Source organism: Topomyia yanbarensis, chromosome 2, assembly GCF_030247195.1.
Source record: "Topomyia yanbarensis strain Yona2022 chromosome 2, ASM3024719v1, whole genome shotgun sequence".
NCBI lineage: Eukaryota > Metazoa > Arthropoda > Insecta > Diptera > Culicidae > Topomyia > Topomyia yanbarensis.
The window spans coordinates 202,950,833-202,971,421 of NC_080671.1; the positions used below are offsets into that span (position 1 = coordinate 202,950,833).

At 37.9% G+C, this 20,589-nt stretch overlaps 1 protein-coding gene across 2 annotated transcripts in view; it reads left to right on the forward strand.

Moving 5' to 3' along the window:
• LOC131682728 (uncharacterized) overlaps positions 1-20,589 on the forward strand; it is a 139,175-nt gene that overhangs the window by 78,020 nt on the left and 40,566 nt on the right. For both annotated transcript variants that reach the window (XM_058964425.1, XM_058964424.1), the window contains one exon: positions 15,722-16,759. In XM_058964425.1, coding sequence (XP_058820408.1) covers positions 16,497-16,759 — 263 coding nt within the window. In that variant the 5' untranslated portion in view covers positions 15,722-16,496. The remainder of the gene's footprint in view (positions 1-15,721; positions 16,760-20,589) is intronic.

The following is a 20,589-nucleotide window of genomic DNA, read 5'->3' on the forward strand; positions in this document are numbered from 1 at the left end:
TATTTTTGACTGCAAATAGTATGAATTATAAAAATATGTCAAAAGTTGTTGTTAGGAAAACTTTTTATTGAAAGGTTCTCCATGATCCAAATACACTAAAAAGTTGCTTTTACGTCTTTAAAACGAGAAACATTAAATTTTTGACATTTTATGATGGGGTAACGCGAATAACTTTTAAAAAGAGCATAATTACACGAATTAATTGTTTTTGAAGGAGCAAAATTTCAAATATCTCGAAATCTATCGCATTTTGGAAGATTTTTACTAAATGCATTTTGATTTTATATGGTGCTTAGAATTATATTCTGTAATAAAATTACAATTTTATATGTCAATTAGTATGAAATTTAAAAACATGTACGAAGTTATTGTTTTAAAAATTTTTACCGATTTTTTCTCCACCATGCAATTACATTCAAAATGTTTCTTTTCTGTTTTGGTTTTTGGTAACAAAATATAAAAAATTTAAAAAAATGGGTTTTTTCGCAATTTAAATTTTTATCATAAATTTTAGTTTTTTTGAAAAATGACACAACATTTTTGTCAGTGCATATTTTTTCGGGCAGAAGGATTCATTCCCTGTAACTTGTTCTCAGATAGTTTTGCTGTATAAAATACAGTAATCGAACAAAAAAAATTTGAAGTTCATACACGTAGAAACGTTTACGCCCTTTTGAAAAATTGCTCTTGTATCAAAATATTCCAATTGCCAGAGAATATCATGGAGATTCATATAGTGAACATACTTGCAAAGTTTCGTTCGAATCGACGATGGTCATATTTTGCGGTCGGCAGGTTTCTCATGGAATCCCTCAGTTGCATCATAGTTTTATTTTGTTCGTGTATCTTTCAAATGGTTTACAATATCGCCTTGATGTCAAAGGAAAAGTTACAGGAAATTTTATGATCCTTTTTTATGAAAAGGTCGTAATAAAAGAGAATAATTGTGTTGTTAAAACAAAATTTAAAATATATCGAGCACTACTACATTTCAGAAATTTTTTGTTAAGTGTACTTTGAAATAGCATTTAGAATCATATTGAATAAGAAAATTATATTTTTGACTGCAAATAGTATGAATTATAAAAATATGTTTAAAGTTGTTGTTAGAAAAACATTTTAGTGAATAAAATCCAAATACACTTAAAAATTTTTATTCACATCGATAACGATAAACATTTGCTTATCAAATATCTCGACAAGTGTTTCATTTTGGAAGATTTTTTTAAATGCATTTTGATTTGAAATGACGCTTAGAATCAAATTGCATAATAAAATTATAGTTTTGTACGTCAATTAGTATGAAATTTAAAAACGCTTTTAATCCACCTAACAGTGTGATGAGACATTTCTTATAACTCTTATCACGTTCTTCGGATATTATATCGATTAAAAACATTTTGAACATGATGCTTCGCAATTTTTTGATAACACATAATAAATGGTATAGTGGCAGGACTCAGAGAATCGCTCAAATCAGCATAGGACAACATCAGGGCTAGAAATCTTAACCATTAATGGAAAAGCTGAAAAATTACCCATAAAATAGACATACTAACGAATTATTGCTAATCTAAATTCTTCAATCAATGCATTGTGTAGGGAAAACTGAATTTTCCTATTGGGCTTATATATGTTGTGCTGAGCCAAAAAAATAGAAATTTTTTTTTTGCGTCACTTACATTAGTACACTGGGTGCACGTTGCTCTGAAGATCTAACGAAATCGTCTTAGAGCACCAGATGGTCTCATTCAGATCCATTTGCGCGATTTTCGGCGGGGTAAATCTGAAAAGAATTCTAAAAACTAAGTTCAATTATATAAATTTTAGTTCAGTAATACGAGATATCGTGCTCATCGCAAGCCATAAAAGAATAAACAGCGTTGTGGAGCGACGGTTACTGTCCGTTTATTAAAAAATAAAACTATTAAAAAATTTCAAACACTATAATTTTCACAACCTTACTAGGGAAAGTTGTTCAATTAGCGTTTGTAATATGGTGTAGGAGAAAAGCTGAAAATTTCTGTATTTTCTCAATCTGCAACATATAAACTCTGAAGTATACCAATTAATTTAGGGTACCCTTTTAGCATAAATTATCGCACGAATGGAAACCGGTTTGTCAAATTTTGGAAGAATTCGATATAATAACCCCTTGAAAATTATCAGAAAAATTGGTGTAATTCGATGCAATTGATAACAATATCCTTAAACAATTGGATGTTCCTATTAATGTGGGACACTTTGAATAATAAATACAGCGAAGACCCGTTTTTATCAGCCCCATGGTGTATTTTAGGCTGACAAGATGAGGACATTGACTGAATCGGGACATATTTTTTTCTTTCATTATAATAAACTGAAGCTGTTGAAATATTCTTCCCTTTCCTTATTGTAGTCTGATAGCTATTTCTGATTATCTAATATAAATTTTTCTTAAAAAGATCTTCTAGCACAAATTTAAGAAGATATTATTTTGCATATTTGCATCTTTCAGATAAGGAAAACATGCTCAAGAAAGGATTTACTCGAATTCAGTCTTGTTCGTCTGCTAGAGCCCATCAAACATATTTTTAAGTGCGACTGACAAAATCGGGGGCAGACTAAATCGGTGGCTGATCAAATCGGGTCTTCAATGTATTATAATAAATAGACAGTATTCGATTAAGTTTCTTGTGGACAAGTGTAGAACGACTTTGTTTCTACTTACTTTAAGTCAACGGCGTAGCCAGAAATTCGGTTTGGTGGGGGTTTGGTGAAAATCGAAGTTGCTATCCAATTGGCATAATTCCGAATCTGTCATCTTTGAAAAAAATTATAAAATGATGGAGAATCAGCTTTTCAAAAAAATTGTAGCAAAGTTCCTGTCTTTAGCGAATTTGTTGAGACTATTATTTTAAAAAAATATTGCAGACATGAATACTACATGTTGGCAGTATATAGAGTTTTAAAATGATTTTTATGAAATGATCCTTAATCTATTTTTTCTAAAATTACTGAATCAGTCACGTTTTTCCACAAAAAAGTTCTTGGTGCTGCAATTTTCGGCTATTCGAATCTGTTGTTTTTAATTGTCTGCACAATAATATAATCAGATTAGTGAAAACGTCAGAATCGGTATCGGTCTGTTAGTGGTTTGCAATTAGACCAGCCAACCGGATCATCATCGATGTTTTCTTCGTCAACTTCATCTCAGATTTTGTATTGATGCGGTATCTAATCTAAGCGGAATGCTCGGAAAAAGTAACAAAACGGCAGTTTCTGAAGCCTACACCTATTAATTTCCAAACCCACATCCCGTTTTCCTTCCCTACTAACCAATTCTAACATCAGAGATTGCGTGGGTTCCCAGCATCTTCTTAAATCGGCATTCAACTAACATATCCTCCCCTTTGGCGATCGTAAGGACATGGCCAGGTGTGCAGTGAACTATACTATTGATTTCACTGTATCAGCCACCCATGGTGAGTGCGGTCGTTTTTGCTATGCTATGGTGTGATCCTTAATCTATTTTTTTTTTTTAAATTACTTTCTATTGTAAGCTTTACAAACTCCAGTTTTGCATAAAATGTAAATTTTATTGATTATACACAGTCTCTTCTACTGTGCGTATTTATCATAAACAGTAAAATCAAAAAAAAACTTATTTTAAAGGTAAATACAAATAGCCTCAAGTATTTTGATACCCTGAACACACGGAGCCTGCATGTCTTCAACAAAATGATTTTGCTGAATACATTAAGTCTCGATTTATTTTTTTTTAATTTTGATTATAGAGCTTTAAACCATAGGGTCGATGGCCTCTTTTCGGGTTAGAGAAATCTCTTTTGGAAAAATCTCTGATCCTTATGTGCGTGGTTGTGAATCGAACCCAGGTGAGCTGCGTACAAAACAATCGATTTACCAGCTAAACGCGTTCCCCAAGAATTCAATTTGTTTGAAGAGTAAATTCTCCATAAATACTTCTTGGAGGATATAACGCCAAAATTATTTTATCAAATGATGTGCTGTTTAATGTTTGTAAAATTCATCGAAGATTCTAAACCTCCGAAATTGGCGGTTTCAAAATGATGTGATCTTGACCTTAAATTACTATTTTCGAATATTTATTATAGCTATTCATATAACACTAGTTTACAAAATAAAAATCTGAACTTCAATATTCGTAAATGTAGTACGTTCAGTAAAATCCAAATATCTTTGTTTATAGTGCATCGATATGAAGTATTATTATGTTGAATTAAACGTAACTGAATGCACTTTCGATCGTTAGAACATTTTGTTTTAGTGCGACTGCTGGTTCTGACTTTATTTACGAATCTATTGAACTTTTTCTTAATTTTTCGTCGTTTTTTGAAAAAAATGAGCGTGTGGTCAATATTTTCGGCAAGATAAAGCAATCCTAAAAATTATATTTTTATGGGAAATTAAAGCCTGCTACTAGCCAATAAAAATAAGCACTTGTTAGTTTAAATCCGATGAAAATTTCGAAAGTTATTCAATTTTTTGTAACATGCTAATTTTTGTGTTTCTCTGGGTCAACTTATTAAACCATCTCGATTCCAATGTTTTCTAGGGCTTGTTTAATAATATATAAGCGACTTTCTGTCAGAATTCTGTTAAACAAGTAAATGGAAGAATTTTGAAAGAATTTAATGTGGGGTAATATTCGAGCTCGTTTATCCAAATGATTAAAGACTTCTGATAACAATAATTTCAGGCTTAATGAAGTCATCAATAATTTCAGGCTCAATGAAGTCTTCGAATGTTTGGTATGCAATATTGCGTGTAATATTTACAAGTGTATTACATAAAATAACACTCTTATGATACAAAATTCGTTGTAAACTAAACCCGCACACATCATAAAACTCGTATTTTGAACGCTAGCTGCTCAACTGTGTTTTGTACAATGTTAATACAAACTACACGAATCCGTCGATATATGTGATACTGCATACGTCAAGTATTATAAAATTAATAATTTGTAAAACTTTTAATTTGTGTTCCTTCCTAGAACAACTAGCAGTTAGTGTTTTGAAACTATGTAGGACATCGAACAAGACTTATTTTAGGTTTAAAATCTCGAAATCTGAACTTAACAATGATTTGAAAAACGTAGAATATTTTGTAATTGCACTTAGATATTTTGCGAAATATATTGTAGTATGTTGAAGTTTTGTAACCCAGTACAGTAAAATCGGTACATCATAGAAGCCAATATGAATCCAATATAATTTCAAATTATAAACTTCTAGACGTTTTAATAACGTAAAATAAATTGTTAGTAGAACATAACGTGACGAAATAGGTGGATCATTCGTGAAGCTAGTGTCCGAATTTAGCATTCTGCCCAGTCATAAGCTTCCGATGTGTGTATTAAGGCATTGTGGAGCGTGCAGTTTACAATGTGTTTTGTACATCTACGATTCTGTACATGCAAATATTATGCGTATTTTATAATGTCGAATTTTCGATGACATTACTCCACTGAGGCTGAAATTATTGTTATCAGAAGTCCTTAATCATTTGGATAAACGAGTTCGAATATTACCCCACATTAAATTCTTTCAAATTCTTCCATTTATTTGTTCAACAGAATTCTGACAGAGAGTACCTCATATATTATTAAACAAACCCTAGAAAAAAATGGAATCGAGACGGTTGGACCCAGAAAAACACAAAAATTGGCATTTTCCAAAAAAATGAAAAACTTTCGAAATTTTCATCGGATTTAAACTACCAAGTGCTTATTTCCATTAGTTATTAGCAGGCTTTAAGGTTGCACAGAGAATGCGCAAAATTCGCAAACGAAAAAAGCAGTTTTTTTCCACACCGTATGTCAGATCTTCATAAAAATCAATCAGCAGTACTGTAACAACATTTTACATAATTTAATTTCCCACAAAGATATAATTTTTTGGATTGCTTTATCTTGCCGCAAATATTGATCACACGCTCATTTTTGTTCGAAAAACGACGAAAAATTAAGAAAAAGTTCAATAGATTCGTAAATAACGTCAAAACCAGTAGTCGCGCTAAAACAAAATGATCTAACGATCGAAGGTGCATTCAGTTAACTTTAATTCAACATAATAATACTTCACTATAACCGAAGATATTTGGTTTTTACTGAACGTGCTTTGAATTTTAAAGGTAAAATTCATTTTTTCACTGTTACTCGAAAACTGTTCTACTGTTTTGGACCTTATTTTCAGATTCAGCGCACGATTTTACATTGAAAATGACCACTAGCTTATTTAGTTCAGAAATGCTGTAAACTAGTGTAATTGGTCATACAACAAAAATGAAATTCTCATCAAAATCGATCAGAACCCGCTAGAGTCGAACGAAAAAAGCCATTTTCATAAAAATCCCTTTACTTTAGGAAAGTGTTATACTTTTTTTATTTTTTTTATTCATTTCGTTTATTTGATAGGCACAAATGCGTTAGCTTGGCGGTGCCAAATGCTTATGTTTTTACATTTTGGATATCTTAAAACTAGGAGGTTACAATGTTGAAATATTTTTTTTATAAAGGAAAAAAAAAGTTTACAGCTATCTTAAGACTAGAAATAAGATTCAATATACAAGAGAGGGCCAAAAGATTTTTTTTATGAAAAAATTTAAAACAAGGGATTCACTTTGATATACAAGAGGGGGAGTAATAGTATTTTACGAAATATTTTACGGTTATCTTAAAACTAACAATATAGTTTAGTACACAAAAGGGGGAACAAATATTTATGAGAAACTTCACAGAAATCTTAAAACTAGGGATTCAATTCTATTTACAAGATGGAGGACAAGAGTTTCAATAAAGAGTAAAAATAATAGCTATCTTAAAACTAGAAATACAGAATACTAATTTGAATTTTTTAATTAAAACTTATGCTTGGTCAAGATATTCAGAGGGTGGCTTATTTCCGCATCAGTGTAGCAGTAGTTGTATCAAGGACAGGGGAGAGACAGGGAAAGAAGAGCAAAACTTGCAACTTTCGCTCTAACGGGGGGGGGGGGGGGGGGGAAGGGGGATCAGCGAAACAAATTTGCGCCTCAGTCTAGTAAGTCGTCGAGTACCGGATTGACGGATGGTATTCTTCGGATCCGCGGGGAATCCTTCAAAAGTCATCGGATCTCGAGTCGCTCTCGCTTCAGTTTCCTTCTATGCAGGCGTAGTGGTAAGGACGACGGCGGTTACATAGTGGCACTCTGGAGCTGATCGGTTCCACAAGGCAGGAGGAAACTCTAAAAACGAGAAATAAAAGAGAGGGGCTAAATTGGGATATTTATCGTTTTTATGAAGGTATAAATAAGGGACATATAGGGGAAATCACGAGTTGCCAGCATATCTCGGACTGGTACATTGGGTGGTCTACCTCGGGCCCGAAGGGATTCCTTTAACTGAGACCTGGCGTCACAATACCCGGCGCATACCCAGACAACGTGTTCGATGTCGTGATAGCCCTCGTCACAAGCGCACAGACTACTCTCCGCAAGCCCAATAAGCCGCAAATGCGCATCCATGGTGTAGTGATTGGACATAAGTCGGGACATTACGCGAATAAAATCCCGACCCACATCCATCCCCCCGAACCAAGGCTTCGTTGATACCTTTGGGATAATCGAATGTAGCCATCGTCCAAGTTCCCCATTGCTCCAAGAGGTTTGCCAACTGTTGAGCGTCCTCTGACGACAAATACTAAAAAATTCGTTGAAGCAGATTGGTCTTTCGTATATGTCACCATTTAATACGCCCACCTTTGCTAATGAGTCGGCCTTTTCATTGCCCGGGATAGAACAATGAGAGGGGACCCAAACAAAGGTAATCTGATAAGATTTTTCAGATAACGTACACAAGGACTCCTGTATCATCCCCAGAAAATACGGGAGTTGCTTTTTTGGCTTCACCGCACGAAGAGCCTCGATAGAGCTGAGGCTGTCCGAAACGATGAAGTAGTGATCTGTGGGCAGAGTGTTAGTGTTATACTTGTTATTAACCATATAACGTTTTCGTCTCAACTCTACGCATTCCCAAAATAAAATGTGCAGCAAATGTTCAAAGTTATGCAATTTTTCGGTGAACAGTTCTATGTTTCATAGAAAATCAATCAATTCTAACTTCGCTACTTATTAAGAAAAGACCGTAATCCATATTACAGTACATCCCTTCAAAAGTGAGCTCAATATGATAGAAAAACTGAGAATTATGATTGATTTCAGAATTCTGAGATGAGTTTCTATTGCAATGTTTTCATGCAGGTATTTGATATTGATGTGATTAGACAACTGTGAGATGAAGACCAATAGGTCACTTATAGGTCATGATCCCATTCCCACAACTTTTCAAAAGTTCTCATGGTGTTTAAAACGACAGGTTATCTATATACTGATTAGATTGGGGGGAGGAGGGGTGCTTTAAGCTCCAAAACCTCCTCTCGGTTACGCCATTGCTTGGAGTTATTTATATCCTTTTTCATTTTCCGAGATATGTTTCAGATCGATCCGCTAGTTATAAGTTAGAAAAATTGTATTCAGATGGTTCGCGCAAATGAGCATTTTTGCACCGATAAGTAATCAACTTCCATCCAGAAAATTTGGAATTGTTCATTGGTTATGTCCAGCGGTTGTAGATAGAAAAATGAAATACAAAATTCGTTTAGTCGATATAATATTTGGCTTATTTAAATGGATTATTGCTATATTGACCAATAAACAGGCGACAAACAACAAGCCATAATTTTTAAAGTGTTCAAAATAGATATTTGATGTCTTCAGTAAAGTTATTCGCAAAAGTAAGAGCTACAAATTTGCTGAAGGCATCATTTCAATACAATCACATCCAAGAAAATTTATGAAAAAACTCACTTTTAGGGTGATTAATCAGCAAAACCACAATACCAAAAGAAAAAGCATATTGCATCCAGTAAAATCTCTGAAAATATTAACTAAACATCAGAATCAAAAACCATTTAATAGCGTTCTGTCTGGGTGATAGACCTCTCATTTAAATTTGGTTTGGATAAGATCGGTTCAGCCATTGCTGAGAAACACGAATGAGAGTTTGTCCGTTACATACACACACAGACATTGTCCCAAATCGTCGAGCTGAGTCGATTTGTATATAAGATATCTTTTATAAGAAATGTTAAACATATATTAAGTTATGGTTGGAATTTTTTTTTACCGATAAGTTCTCCACCATGCAATCACATTCAGAATATTTCTTTTCTCTAGGTTTTAGTTGACAATATATAAAAAAAAATTAAAAATGAGTTTTTTTTGCAATATAAATTTTTAACATTTTAGTTTTTGTGTTTTCCCTGTCTTTTTTTACAATAAGTAAAAATAAAAAGGAACTAAGAATGTCTATCTGCTACATCTTGTTGATGCAGTTTGCTGCTGCGTGTTGAGATCCTTTTCCTTGCCGGTGAAGCCGCTTCGAGGTCATTCAGTCTGCCGTCTCTTGCGTTATCGTTCCCGCCCATGTCATCATCGGTACTGCTTTCTTGTTGTTCACGATCAGAGGTTCTTATTTGTTTCTTGGTCTTACGGGTCGCTGTTGTATTGGCGATGCTAGTTGTTGGTTTGGGAGCGGTTGTCGTGGTCGTTGTACCTGCATTATTGGTTAATTGGATCGTTGTTTTTGGTTTATCTGAAAGTGTCGGTGGCTGCTTGTTAGAGTTGGCTGTAGTAGATGAGTTTTGACTAGTTGCTTCGGCGCATGTTTTTCCGTAGTGGGCTGTATGGTTACAGAATTTACATGTTGGGGTCTGCCCGGGATATATGATAAGTGTTGTTTGCTTATAGGTCACGCCTTCCTTCGGTGATTTGCATACGATAGTCATGTAAGAAGGTATTGGTTTTGTCACTCGAATTCTCAAAATACGAACGCCGTTGGAAATGCCGGTGAAAAAATTTCTCTAGGTGTCATTCGTAATAGATTCTACTTCTATATATTGCGACATGATTCGTTTGATGTAATCTTCTTTAGTGCGCTGGTCCAAATCATGGATACACCACGTTGTCCATATGTCCCGTCTCTGCATAGCTAGCCTGTACATTTTCGGGTTCGCTATGATCGCTGCCTTGAGAGCACTGTTTGGAACTCCCTCCGGCCCTGGAGCTTTGTTCATTGCTAGGGATTTAGCCACTGCGAGTAGTTCTTCATTCGTCACCGGAACCACTATTTCGGCCGTGCCCGCACTGTCTCGTAGTGCAGGTGGCCAGGGGCTTGTGGCTCGAGACGGGAAGAGTACTTCGATAATCGTCGCCAACCGGTCCGGAGACCGTTCTGGGGGTGAAGAGCCCCCTTTAGTCTTGGCCATCACGATCCTGTAGGCGTCACCCCACGGATTCGCGTTGGCACTCTCACACAGGTTGTCGAAACACGCTCTCTTGCTGCTTTTAATGGCCTTGTTAAGGGCCAATTTCGCAGCTCGAAACACTTCACGGCGGTTCTATCTTACATCCTCGGTGCGAGCTCTTTGCATCCTACGTCTAGCTCTGAAGCAAGCTGATCGTAGAGCTGCAATCTCGGCACTCCACCAGTATACCGGGCATCTGCCGTTTCTTGGCAGGGTTTTTCTTGGCATAATGGCGTCGCACGCGCGTGATAGAACAGCTACCAGCGCATCCCCGCTTAGACTGTCGGTGTTGGCCTCCAGTCCCAGGGCCGCGGTGAAAGCTTCACTATCGAAGTGATTGGACTTCCACCCGCGTACCTGACAGGGATCTCCCGCGCTCGGATGCTGCACACCATAGTTGATCCTAAAGTGGATTGCCAAATGATCGCTATGGGTGTAGCCTTCGTCTACCCTCCATTCCATGCCTGGAACCAGACTCGGGCTGGCAAATGTTACGTCAATCCACGCCTCCACCCCGTTTCTACGGAATGTACTAGCGGAGCCATTATTAGCTAGCACAGTATCGAGTTTCGCGAGCGCCTCCATTAGCGCTTGGCCCCTGCTATTTGTACAGCGGCTGCCCCACTCCACTGCCCAAGCGTTAAAGTCCTCCGCTATGACTACCGGTTTCCGGCCCACTAGGTCTGACGAGAGCCTGTCGATCATCTGGTTGAACTGTCCTATGGGTCACCTTGGTGGAGCGTAGCAACTGCAATAGAACGGAACATTGAACTTGGCAATCGCAACATCCTCGGCGGAGGAGTGTATTACCTCTTGAACCGGGAACCGTCCCGTTGTACAGATTGCCACCATTCCAAGCCCGTCCGACACCCAATTGCCGTTGCCGGGTCTAATAGGAGGGCGACATCTGTCCTCGACACCGAGACCAACTGCCACAGCAGCTGTTGGGCTGCTGCACAATGGTTAAGATTTAGCTGTGTAACGTTCACGGCTTCTTCTTATTTGCCTCACCGAAGGGACACGAAGGTCCGCCCATATCATGATTACGGGCTTGCTTCTTGGCGGTGCAGATAAGGCACTTGTGCGCCTTAGTGCAACTCTGCTCCTTATGCCCCTCCTCGCCGCAGCGACGACATAGTTTGCTATGCCCTTACACTCGTAGGATTTATGGTTGGACTCAAGGCACCGATAGCACCTATCCACTGAAGGCGGCTGGGGTATGCTAATTGGGCATACCGACCAGCCGATCTTCAGTTTACCTTTCTCGGTTACCTTTTTGGCATCCGCCTTCAGTAGCCTGAGGTAGGCTACTTGGGTGCCGGAGGGTCCCCCTCTAAAACGCACAGAGGCCCGCTCGATTGTCACGTCGCATTGCTCCTTGACGGCTGCGACGATATCGTCTGCGGTCGTGAACTCGTCCAGATGCTTGCACTGGAGAGTCATTTCCGCCCCTAGCGACCTGACCTGGGCGCCTTCACCAAGGACCTCTTGGGCCAAGGCCTTGTACACTGCACTAGATTGTGCGCTTTGCTTCAGCACCAGAAGCATTTCTCCTGTGTAGGTGCGTCTCACGCTACGCACGTCTTGCCCAAGGGCCGAGAGGCTTTCGGCCGCCCTCATCGACTAGGACGTCGGCGTATTTGTCCTTGTCGGTTTTTAACCACAAGGCCTCGCCTCTGTCCTTGGCCTTCTTCGCGGGCCGCAGTACCTCCGGTGTTGGTGCCGGCTTCTTCTTGGTGACCAGCGTCCAGGAGTTTACGCCCCTCTGCCTCGGTTGCGCCGGGTTGCTGGTACCATCACTCTGCCCAGCGGGGTCATTCTCGCCGCCGCTTACCTCGACCAAACGGCGTTTGGCCTTGACGGTTGCACGCCGTGTGGTGTCGGTTTTTGCACCCTCGCCTGGTGACTTCCTAGGGCGCTTCGCGTTCGACGCCGACTTGCGATTGCCCTTGCCTTTACCCTTCGGGGGGAACCCAGCCGCTGCTTCGAGCGACATGGCTGCTCCATAGAAGGTGAAGGCCACTGTCTGGGTACCTATGTCGACCTTCTCTCTTCCCTTCCTCTTGGCGTACGCCTGCTGTTCCTGTCTTGCGACACGAACAGCCTTCCGGAGCCTTAGCAGGCTCTGTTTCAGCTCCTTGGTAATATTTTGTTTCGCGCTAGTGAACTCGATTATTGCATCGAGCTGCTCCACCACTTTGCGCATCGCGGATAGTGGCCCGTCCAGCGCGTTGGTAGGGCTATTTTCTACCACTGCTGGGGAGTCACTGGTGCTATCAGATGCAGCACTCGTCGCTCCACTACTCTCCCCACGGGGGGGAGACCTTGCCAAACCACCTCTAGCACCTCCGTTTGTTTGTTGTTTTTGTTTTTATTCACTTCCATGTTAGTACCCACGAGTTGCGCGAGAAAGAAAGGTCCGCCACGCCAGAGCTCCGCAGTAACGTGGTAAGGGACGCTTACTGTGGGGGTTGCCCAGGTACCCCACAGGCTCCGTTAACGATCGAGCATCTTTTTTACCCCCTCGATCACTCATCCCTCGGCACGGGTCGCTTCACGGCTTGAAATTGGGGTTATGACCTACCTTGCTTTACGTGGTGACCGCGGCCCAGATCTCCACAACAATCCACCTTTACCAGGGCTTTGGACCTGTAGCTCTGGTTCTCAATAGTTCCAGGTACGTATGTTATTACAGACATGCTACTATTGAGATCCGTCATTCGCTAGCGGAGTTGCGAACCGAGTGTTATGGAGAAGAATCGTTGATCAGATTATATCAAAATAATTGATGTAACATCATATTAATAAATGATAATAGTCTTGAACTCAAATCAAACAACTCACGAACAACCACGTAATTGACTAGAACAGGCTGCACCCGAACATGTAAACCATTGGTGTAGCTTACAAGCTCGCGTTCAAATAATTTTTTTTTGCCCACTGTGAGTCCGAAAATGTTGTAGGAATTTTCCAAGCACAACTGTAGTATTCTGGTCAGGGCACTGACTAGATATTGTAGACCCAATTATCACGTGGCTATTATTCAGCGTGCTGCGTACCATTGATTATACATTTGTGAATCCGATTACGGAACGCTATATTATTTGCTATGTAACTGCCCTGCTGTAGTGCACAAAAAGCGACGCTATTTTCCTTACCATCAGAAATTTATGAAAATCTGGGACAAAACAAAAATGTGAGTGTTTTTAAACGCTCGTTGTTTAGAAAGCGTTAATCTCACACATTTCAGGCTATATTTATTTTTGAGTGTATTCAAATGTCAACACGGCTTGCAAGTTGAGTTTTCATTCCGTTTATAATCGTGGTAATCATGGACGCAAACAGAGATCTCATGATAAGCCTATTTTTATATTGAATGCATACAAAACCAATGACGATTTCAACAAAAAACAGAAAATTGTCGGAAGATACACAAACGACGATGATTGTGAAAATCTGTTTTCGGTCGCGAAAATATTCTACAGAATCGTCACAAACAGCACAAACAACGGGTATATGCAGTACATGTTTCTGATATTCCATTTCATTCCAGAATGTTCGCAGGGTGACGATTTGGGGGATGTTTACAGGGTGACGATTTCAGGGATGACATCACTGCAAGTGCCAAGTCGGTCCTATGTGCATAAGGAATCCCATAGAACATGGGACAGACTTGCGATTATGGATATGTCAGGTCTTTGAATAGTATTTAAATTCTTCCGATCTAAGCAATTCCCCATCGCATTTGCACCTGGCAGGGTTAACGCAGTTTACAATAATGTTGGATTATGTTTCTTTTTTACTGCCTTTAGGTCTATTTTGACTGTTATCACCTTATTATCTATTATCACCTTACCCATCTGAAGCCGTTAGAGAAGCAATTCAAAATATAAATATACGCATACCATCGATTGCAGGCCGCGTAATTACTGAAAGAGTGTCTTCTCCTCGTCAATAGCGCCAAAATAGGCTCTTTACTTCACAAGGGAAAAAATATTGGAGAATGTAACGTTCTCTGCACCAGGTTGCTTTGCTTCAGTTTCTGTGCAAGCAGAATGCTTCAAAGAAGATGAAAGTTTTTTGTTGATTACATTAATTACATTAACGCCCGTCTGATGATGTAACTGTTCTCACGATAATACTGACACAATTATAACACATCTCAAAACTCGCGGATGAACAAAAATGCAAATGCTTCTAGAAAATTTACAATAGTCCAATTGTGTGGAAAACGTAGTCAAAGACAGTCTAAATTGATAAGTTTAATCAGTTTTCAAAAATATTGCAGCATAACGAAGATATATAAAAAATTCATTTTCAATTCAGCTCTAGAACTGATCCTTGCAACTGTTAATACTCAAATGAAAGGCAATAGTCACATTTATTAGCCTTACTTGTTTTTGTGAAGAAATCTTGCCTCAAACAAAAGTTATAGCTGTTTAAAAAATGTTGTCTACAAACAACATGGGCATGAATGGGTTAAATGCACACACAGGCACTCACATACCACAGTCTCGGCTAGTTTCTAGGCCAATTACATTTCGAACGCAGAACCTACCTTTCCTAAGATGGCCGTTATCTATATTTTCATCCGTTCATCATAATAGCAGTTCTATCTGGTATGAAATGTTAAAATACCAGGAACTTGTCAAATTTAGTAGTGAATAGATGATTCATCTGAAACCTTTAACAAAATTTGTATACAGACTCAAAAAATTAATTTCTGGTTACTTTCCAAGAATTTTGAATATCATATTCATTATTCTCAAGCAAAGACGAGATTATGGCAGTGAACAAACCTCTAAAATGTAGGTATTCACCCTTTAGTCTCTTTGACTATCGCCATCCGCCGATCAATTGCATAAACGTTCTAATAACAAGTGAAAAGGTAGTCCAGTCATCCAGTATCCTATTCCAAATGGTGCCATATTTTTCTAGGTCCAGCTATTTTATAAAACAGTTTATAGCAGCGTCATCTTTTTCGTTTTTATCAAATCATAAATTTTCATAAAACATAACATCCATATTATTCAAATTGCCTCATTCCTTCCTTTGTGTACACGATCAGACTTGCCTTATGTGCCTGTATCTACTTTATATTATAATTCACGTGCGGTGATAAATTGATTTTGTTTATATTTCTCGTAGTTCTTTATTATTGCTTGCATCTCTTTCTAGCTCATACTCGGTACCGCGGTTTCATTTTTTGCTACACCTCGGCGCTCTCTCGAATTACCGGTTTATTCATCGTTTTTGTTGGTGTGAGCGCCGTGTTTTTTTCTTCCGTAAATTTATACATTTATTATACAAAGCTACTACTAATTTTGATCTCTTCTCTTCATTCTCTCTTACAGGTTCCTAGTGCGAAAGAGAAACGTTGATCAACAAACAGGTTACACTAAAAATACAAATTCATTGTAATTGAATCATCTATACTCAGATAAACCCACACGGAGCTCATCAACAAACACACCGAGGAAGCAGACCAATACAATCATCGTGTAGCACACAGGCTGCATCCGCTGTTATTATAAAATGGGCAAGGGAGCGCATGAGAGCTAGTGACCATGCGAGAGTGAGTACCTCCTAGTCAGCCAGCCAGCCATCCATCCATCCATCCGGTTCCAAGGGTGGTAATAACATTGGCAGCTCGGCAGGTCGTGTATGGAATAACATAGAAGTCGAACCCCACTGTATAAAAAGGAATATAAAACCTCTCTCGGCAGAAACGAGAACAGACGAAACTTAATGTTCGGAATGATGGTGCCAAGACAGAACAACAAAAAAAATCACCAAAGGGAACAGTTTCCCGAGAGCGGCCGCTAGATGTAGAGTACATCCGTTCATGAAAACACGTTGCTCGTACGGTGTAGATTGTGTTTCGTCATTCACATAACGACCACAGGCTGTGCTATTCTCTTCGCTCTTATACTGCCAGTTCCCCCCAACGGAGCCATTCAAATAATGGAGTGATAGAATAGTGCGCCGCAGACCTACCCTGGACTTATTGAGTATTCCAGCGTCGAACGTGAAAGTTTGAAGGTCTTTTTTGATCCTAAATTTGATTGCGACTTGTGCAAGGTAAAAAATTGCGTCCGTTTCGTGGTATCCTACAGAGAGGGAAAGAAAATGCTTTGCAGTGATAAGAGAAGTGTCATCGGAGCTCATTGCAATCGTAGCATGGATGGAAGCCTATCAAAATTTTCCAATAGGGCGCTCCGACAGCCGGATAGTCTGCTGGATATCACAGCCCGGATAGTGGCACGAAATGAGCCTTTTCAAAAAATCGAGGAACGTTATGATCGGATCCCAGAGCCCGTGCAGAGGCGAATTATTTTTTGGTCCTTTCCGCGCAACGAGAAGGATATCTGCATGTACAGCTCGCTTTCCAGGTAAGCGTTCAAGTAGTTCACAAAAATATGAGTACAATTTGAGTATTGGAAGAAAAGGATCAAATTTTGATCCATTCTTGAATAAATACAATTAAGGTATACATTAAACTGGTTCAATTTTCGACTTTAAGGTTCCACCAGGCTCTACTGATTCCTTTTATGACCCTTAGTAGTTGTGCAAATTTTGGTACCGATCGGTACCAAAATTTGCACAAGTATGGAAAATAGTTAAAATTAAAAATAAATTCTTAAAAAATCACCTCATCAATCAATTCATGAGAACACTATATATTTCTAAAGGTATTCTCTACTGAACACATTCGTGGAACATTGTGAAAATTCGTTGAGAAAACTTATTAACTAAAGACTAAAGTAGTATGACTAGAAAAAAGGGGATTATTAAGATTATTAATCATAGCAACCCTGTTTGAATAGTTCCATCGTTATACAAATCGACATAGATTTTTCATTAGGGCTTAAATCGCAAATGTAAACAAACTGCGTTTTCGCTATTATGACATTATGCGACAAAAATACTACAAGATTGAGGTGAAAATTTGTTGAAATGGTTTTAGGCTCGATTTATAATTAAAGAAAACAAAACGGCGAAAGATGCATTTTTTCGAGATTTCGACTTAGGCCCTTGTTCTCATATGGAATATAAAGGCTAAACTTACATTTTTAGACAGTACCGGGGCGTATGGTTATTAGTCACAAAATTATTCTTTAAACGGCGGTTCTATTATATAAATGATAAGCAATATCTACTATGATCATGTCTACTTTATAGTTGTTGCACATAAACATTCGAATATTTCGATATTTTCATGAAATTTGAAGAAAAGATGCGCGCGCCCTTTCATTTACATTGGGTTTCTATGCGCCCATTTGCTGAGCCCTATTAAAAAGTATACTATCAAACTCGCCCATTTACCTAGCCCTAACTAGCAAGACAGAGTCAGTTTAGCCCATTTACCGCGCCCTTCTGAAAATTATGTTCACGGTTTAGCCCTTTCGCAAATGGTGGTTGCTGAAGGGCGAAATCACGACTGGAATTCAAATTGGGCGTAAGCATTTTTTTAGTTTCTACCCACTAAAAGCACATAGGAATTAAATTCGTTGTTATATTGTCATAAGGTTTAACCAAAGATGCTCCAGGAAAAACATGGTCATAAAGTAATTTATACCTACAATAAAAACAACATTTAGAAAAGCATCGCCGAATATTGAAACTGATTTTTCTCCATTTGAGTACATTGCGACTTAGGCCCTAATGAAAGATCTGTGTCGAAATGTAAACTAGATTTACCACCCACCGCTCGCGTATGGCAGATGCAGTTATTCAAACAGGGTTGCTATGATTAATAATAAAATCCACTTGTTTTGAAGTCATGCTGGTTCTTAAGTTAATAATTTTTCTCAGCAAATTTTCACAAACTTACAATGTTCCACGATTGTGTTCAGCAGGAGAATACCTTTAGAAATATATAGTGTTCTCATGAATTGATTGATGAGGTGATTTTTTAAGAATTTATTTTTAATTTTAACTGTTTTTCCATACTAATTTGGGACGATCCATAAATGACGTAGCATCTTTTGAGTGATTTTTAACACCCCCCTCCCCCATCGTAGCATTTCGTCACAAACCTCTAAATACCCGCCCCCTGGTAATTACGTAGCTTGACGGTAATTCTCCCCCCCCCCCCTTGTCCCCATAAAATTTTAAAAAAAAATTAAAAAACGGTGTTAGTTATTCCCCTTTAAAAAAGCTACGTAGCATGACATAACCCCTTACCCCCTGTCGTCACACATCATCACAAAATGCAAAACTCCCCCCTTCCCCATATAATGCTACGTCATTTATGGATGATCCCTTTCCATATAAACTTTGAAATTTTTGGAGGGTCTGTAGACACAACCAATCGGTACCAAAATTTGCACAATTACTAGGGGCCATAAAAGGAATCAGTAGAGCCTGGTGAAGCTATAAGTGAAAAGTTGAACCAGTCTAGTATACATGTTCACCATATAGTTCGCCCCACATATGAAAAAAATACTGCCCTTTGAGGTATAAAATATTTCGAACCTCTTGGTTTCGAATCAAGTATATGAAATAATGGCAATATCAATCTGACTAGAAAAGTTGTGATAAGGTCTTAAAAAAATATGAAGATAAAGCTTGCTCGCGACAAAATTTGGAATCTAAAACACATGGACCTCTTGAAAATATTTATTTATTTATTTCGGAGCAGGGAAAAGTCTGCTGGAGCTGAATTTTGTTTTGACTCTCTCTCCAGCAAAAATCTTCTCATCTTTTATATCAACAGATAACAGACATCCAAATGATACATTTATAGCCGTAAGCACAAAGCCGTACTAACTGTTTTTAAACCGGACTAACTTTTAAACCGGCCTAAAATATTTGGTAAGCTTTAATCAAACGATGCTGTCATTTATATGGCTGCGTTCTGATCTGCGTTACACGTCAATGTTAAAAAACAACAAATTCAAGTTAAAGAAAATGAGTAAATTCATTCCGATATTTTCTTGCAGTAAAATAACTTTTCTTCGTCAAATATCTCGTTCCATAGGGTTTGAGAACAATTTTGTCAACTTGTTGCCGATATGTTTCTGAACATAGAACTTTAACGTGTTGGATAGTTGAAAGTTGGCCGATGATGTACAGTACTTTGTAGTGACATAATATGCACAAAAGAAAATAAATTGATATACATATGCATGTTTTTATTCAGTTTGAATAGGCGCTCGTCGCGTTAGAGGTGGCTGAACCATCGGTTGTAATTGGTGCCATGATAGTTATTTCTCGCCAAAAATATGATTACTGGTTAAAACCCAACTGTCAAAATTCTTTTTGAAAGGAAATTTCGGACAAACCGTCGCTGGATAAACACAGTTCATAGCAGTTAATGGAAGAGAACATTTTTCTCTTTTGTTTACTGCCAACATCTGTGATTGCCGAGTAACGGTCTGTCCGGAATTTCCTTTCAAAGAGAATTTTGACAGTTGGCTTTAAAGCAGGAATTATATGTTTGTCGAGATTTCAAACTTTGATTAAAAAATTGGTTAAAATATTTCAATTTGAATTTAAAATGAACTGTGAGTGTCATTCTAATTGAACATGATACCTATCGACGTGGGGGAGAACATTTATTTTCGTTTCAAGTGAATTTTCACAAGTTTGAAATAAAGATCAATTATCAATGAAGGCCTGCGAATTAAAATTATACACGTTTTTCAGCGAGGTTTAAATAAAAAGTAAACAAAGATCAAACAAAAAATTAAACTTTGACAGAATGATCATTTATATTCACGAGCGTTATATTTATTTTTTTGGCAGATAGAATATAGATATATTTCTATAATGCATCAATGCTAATTGGAACGATTTTATTTGCTAACAAAATTTCTATGATTTTATGAATAAAATAATAAGTACATTAAAACATAAATGAGAGTTTAAAACATCCTAGCAATATATTTTTACCAACACCCTGTAACTATTTGTGCCGTTTATACGCAATTTTGCTTCAAACTAACTTATGTTCATTACAACAACTGACAGAATCTTATACCTGTTTAATTATTTCTATAGAGTTAATTAATATTTTAATATGACGTATTCCATATTTATGTCGTATTCTTTTCTGATTCGCGGTTCAAGCAATGTTTTGGAATAATGTACCGGTTGTTCAGAACTATTGATGCATATGCCAAAAATCGAAATAAATATATTGATCACCGTTGTGTTCACAATAAATCTCAAAATATTTTGTGTTCAGATGATTTATGTGATTTTATTCTTATTGGAA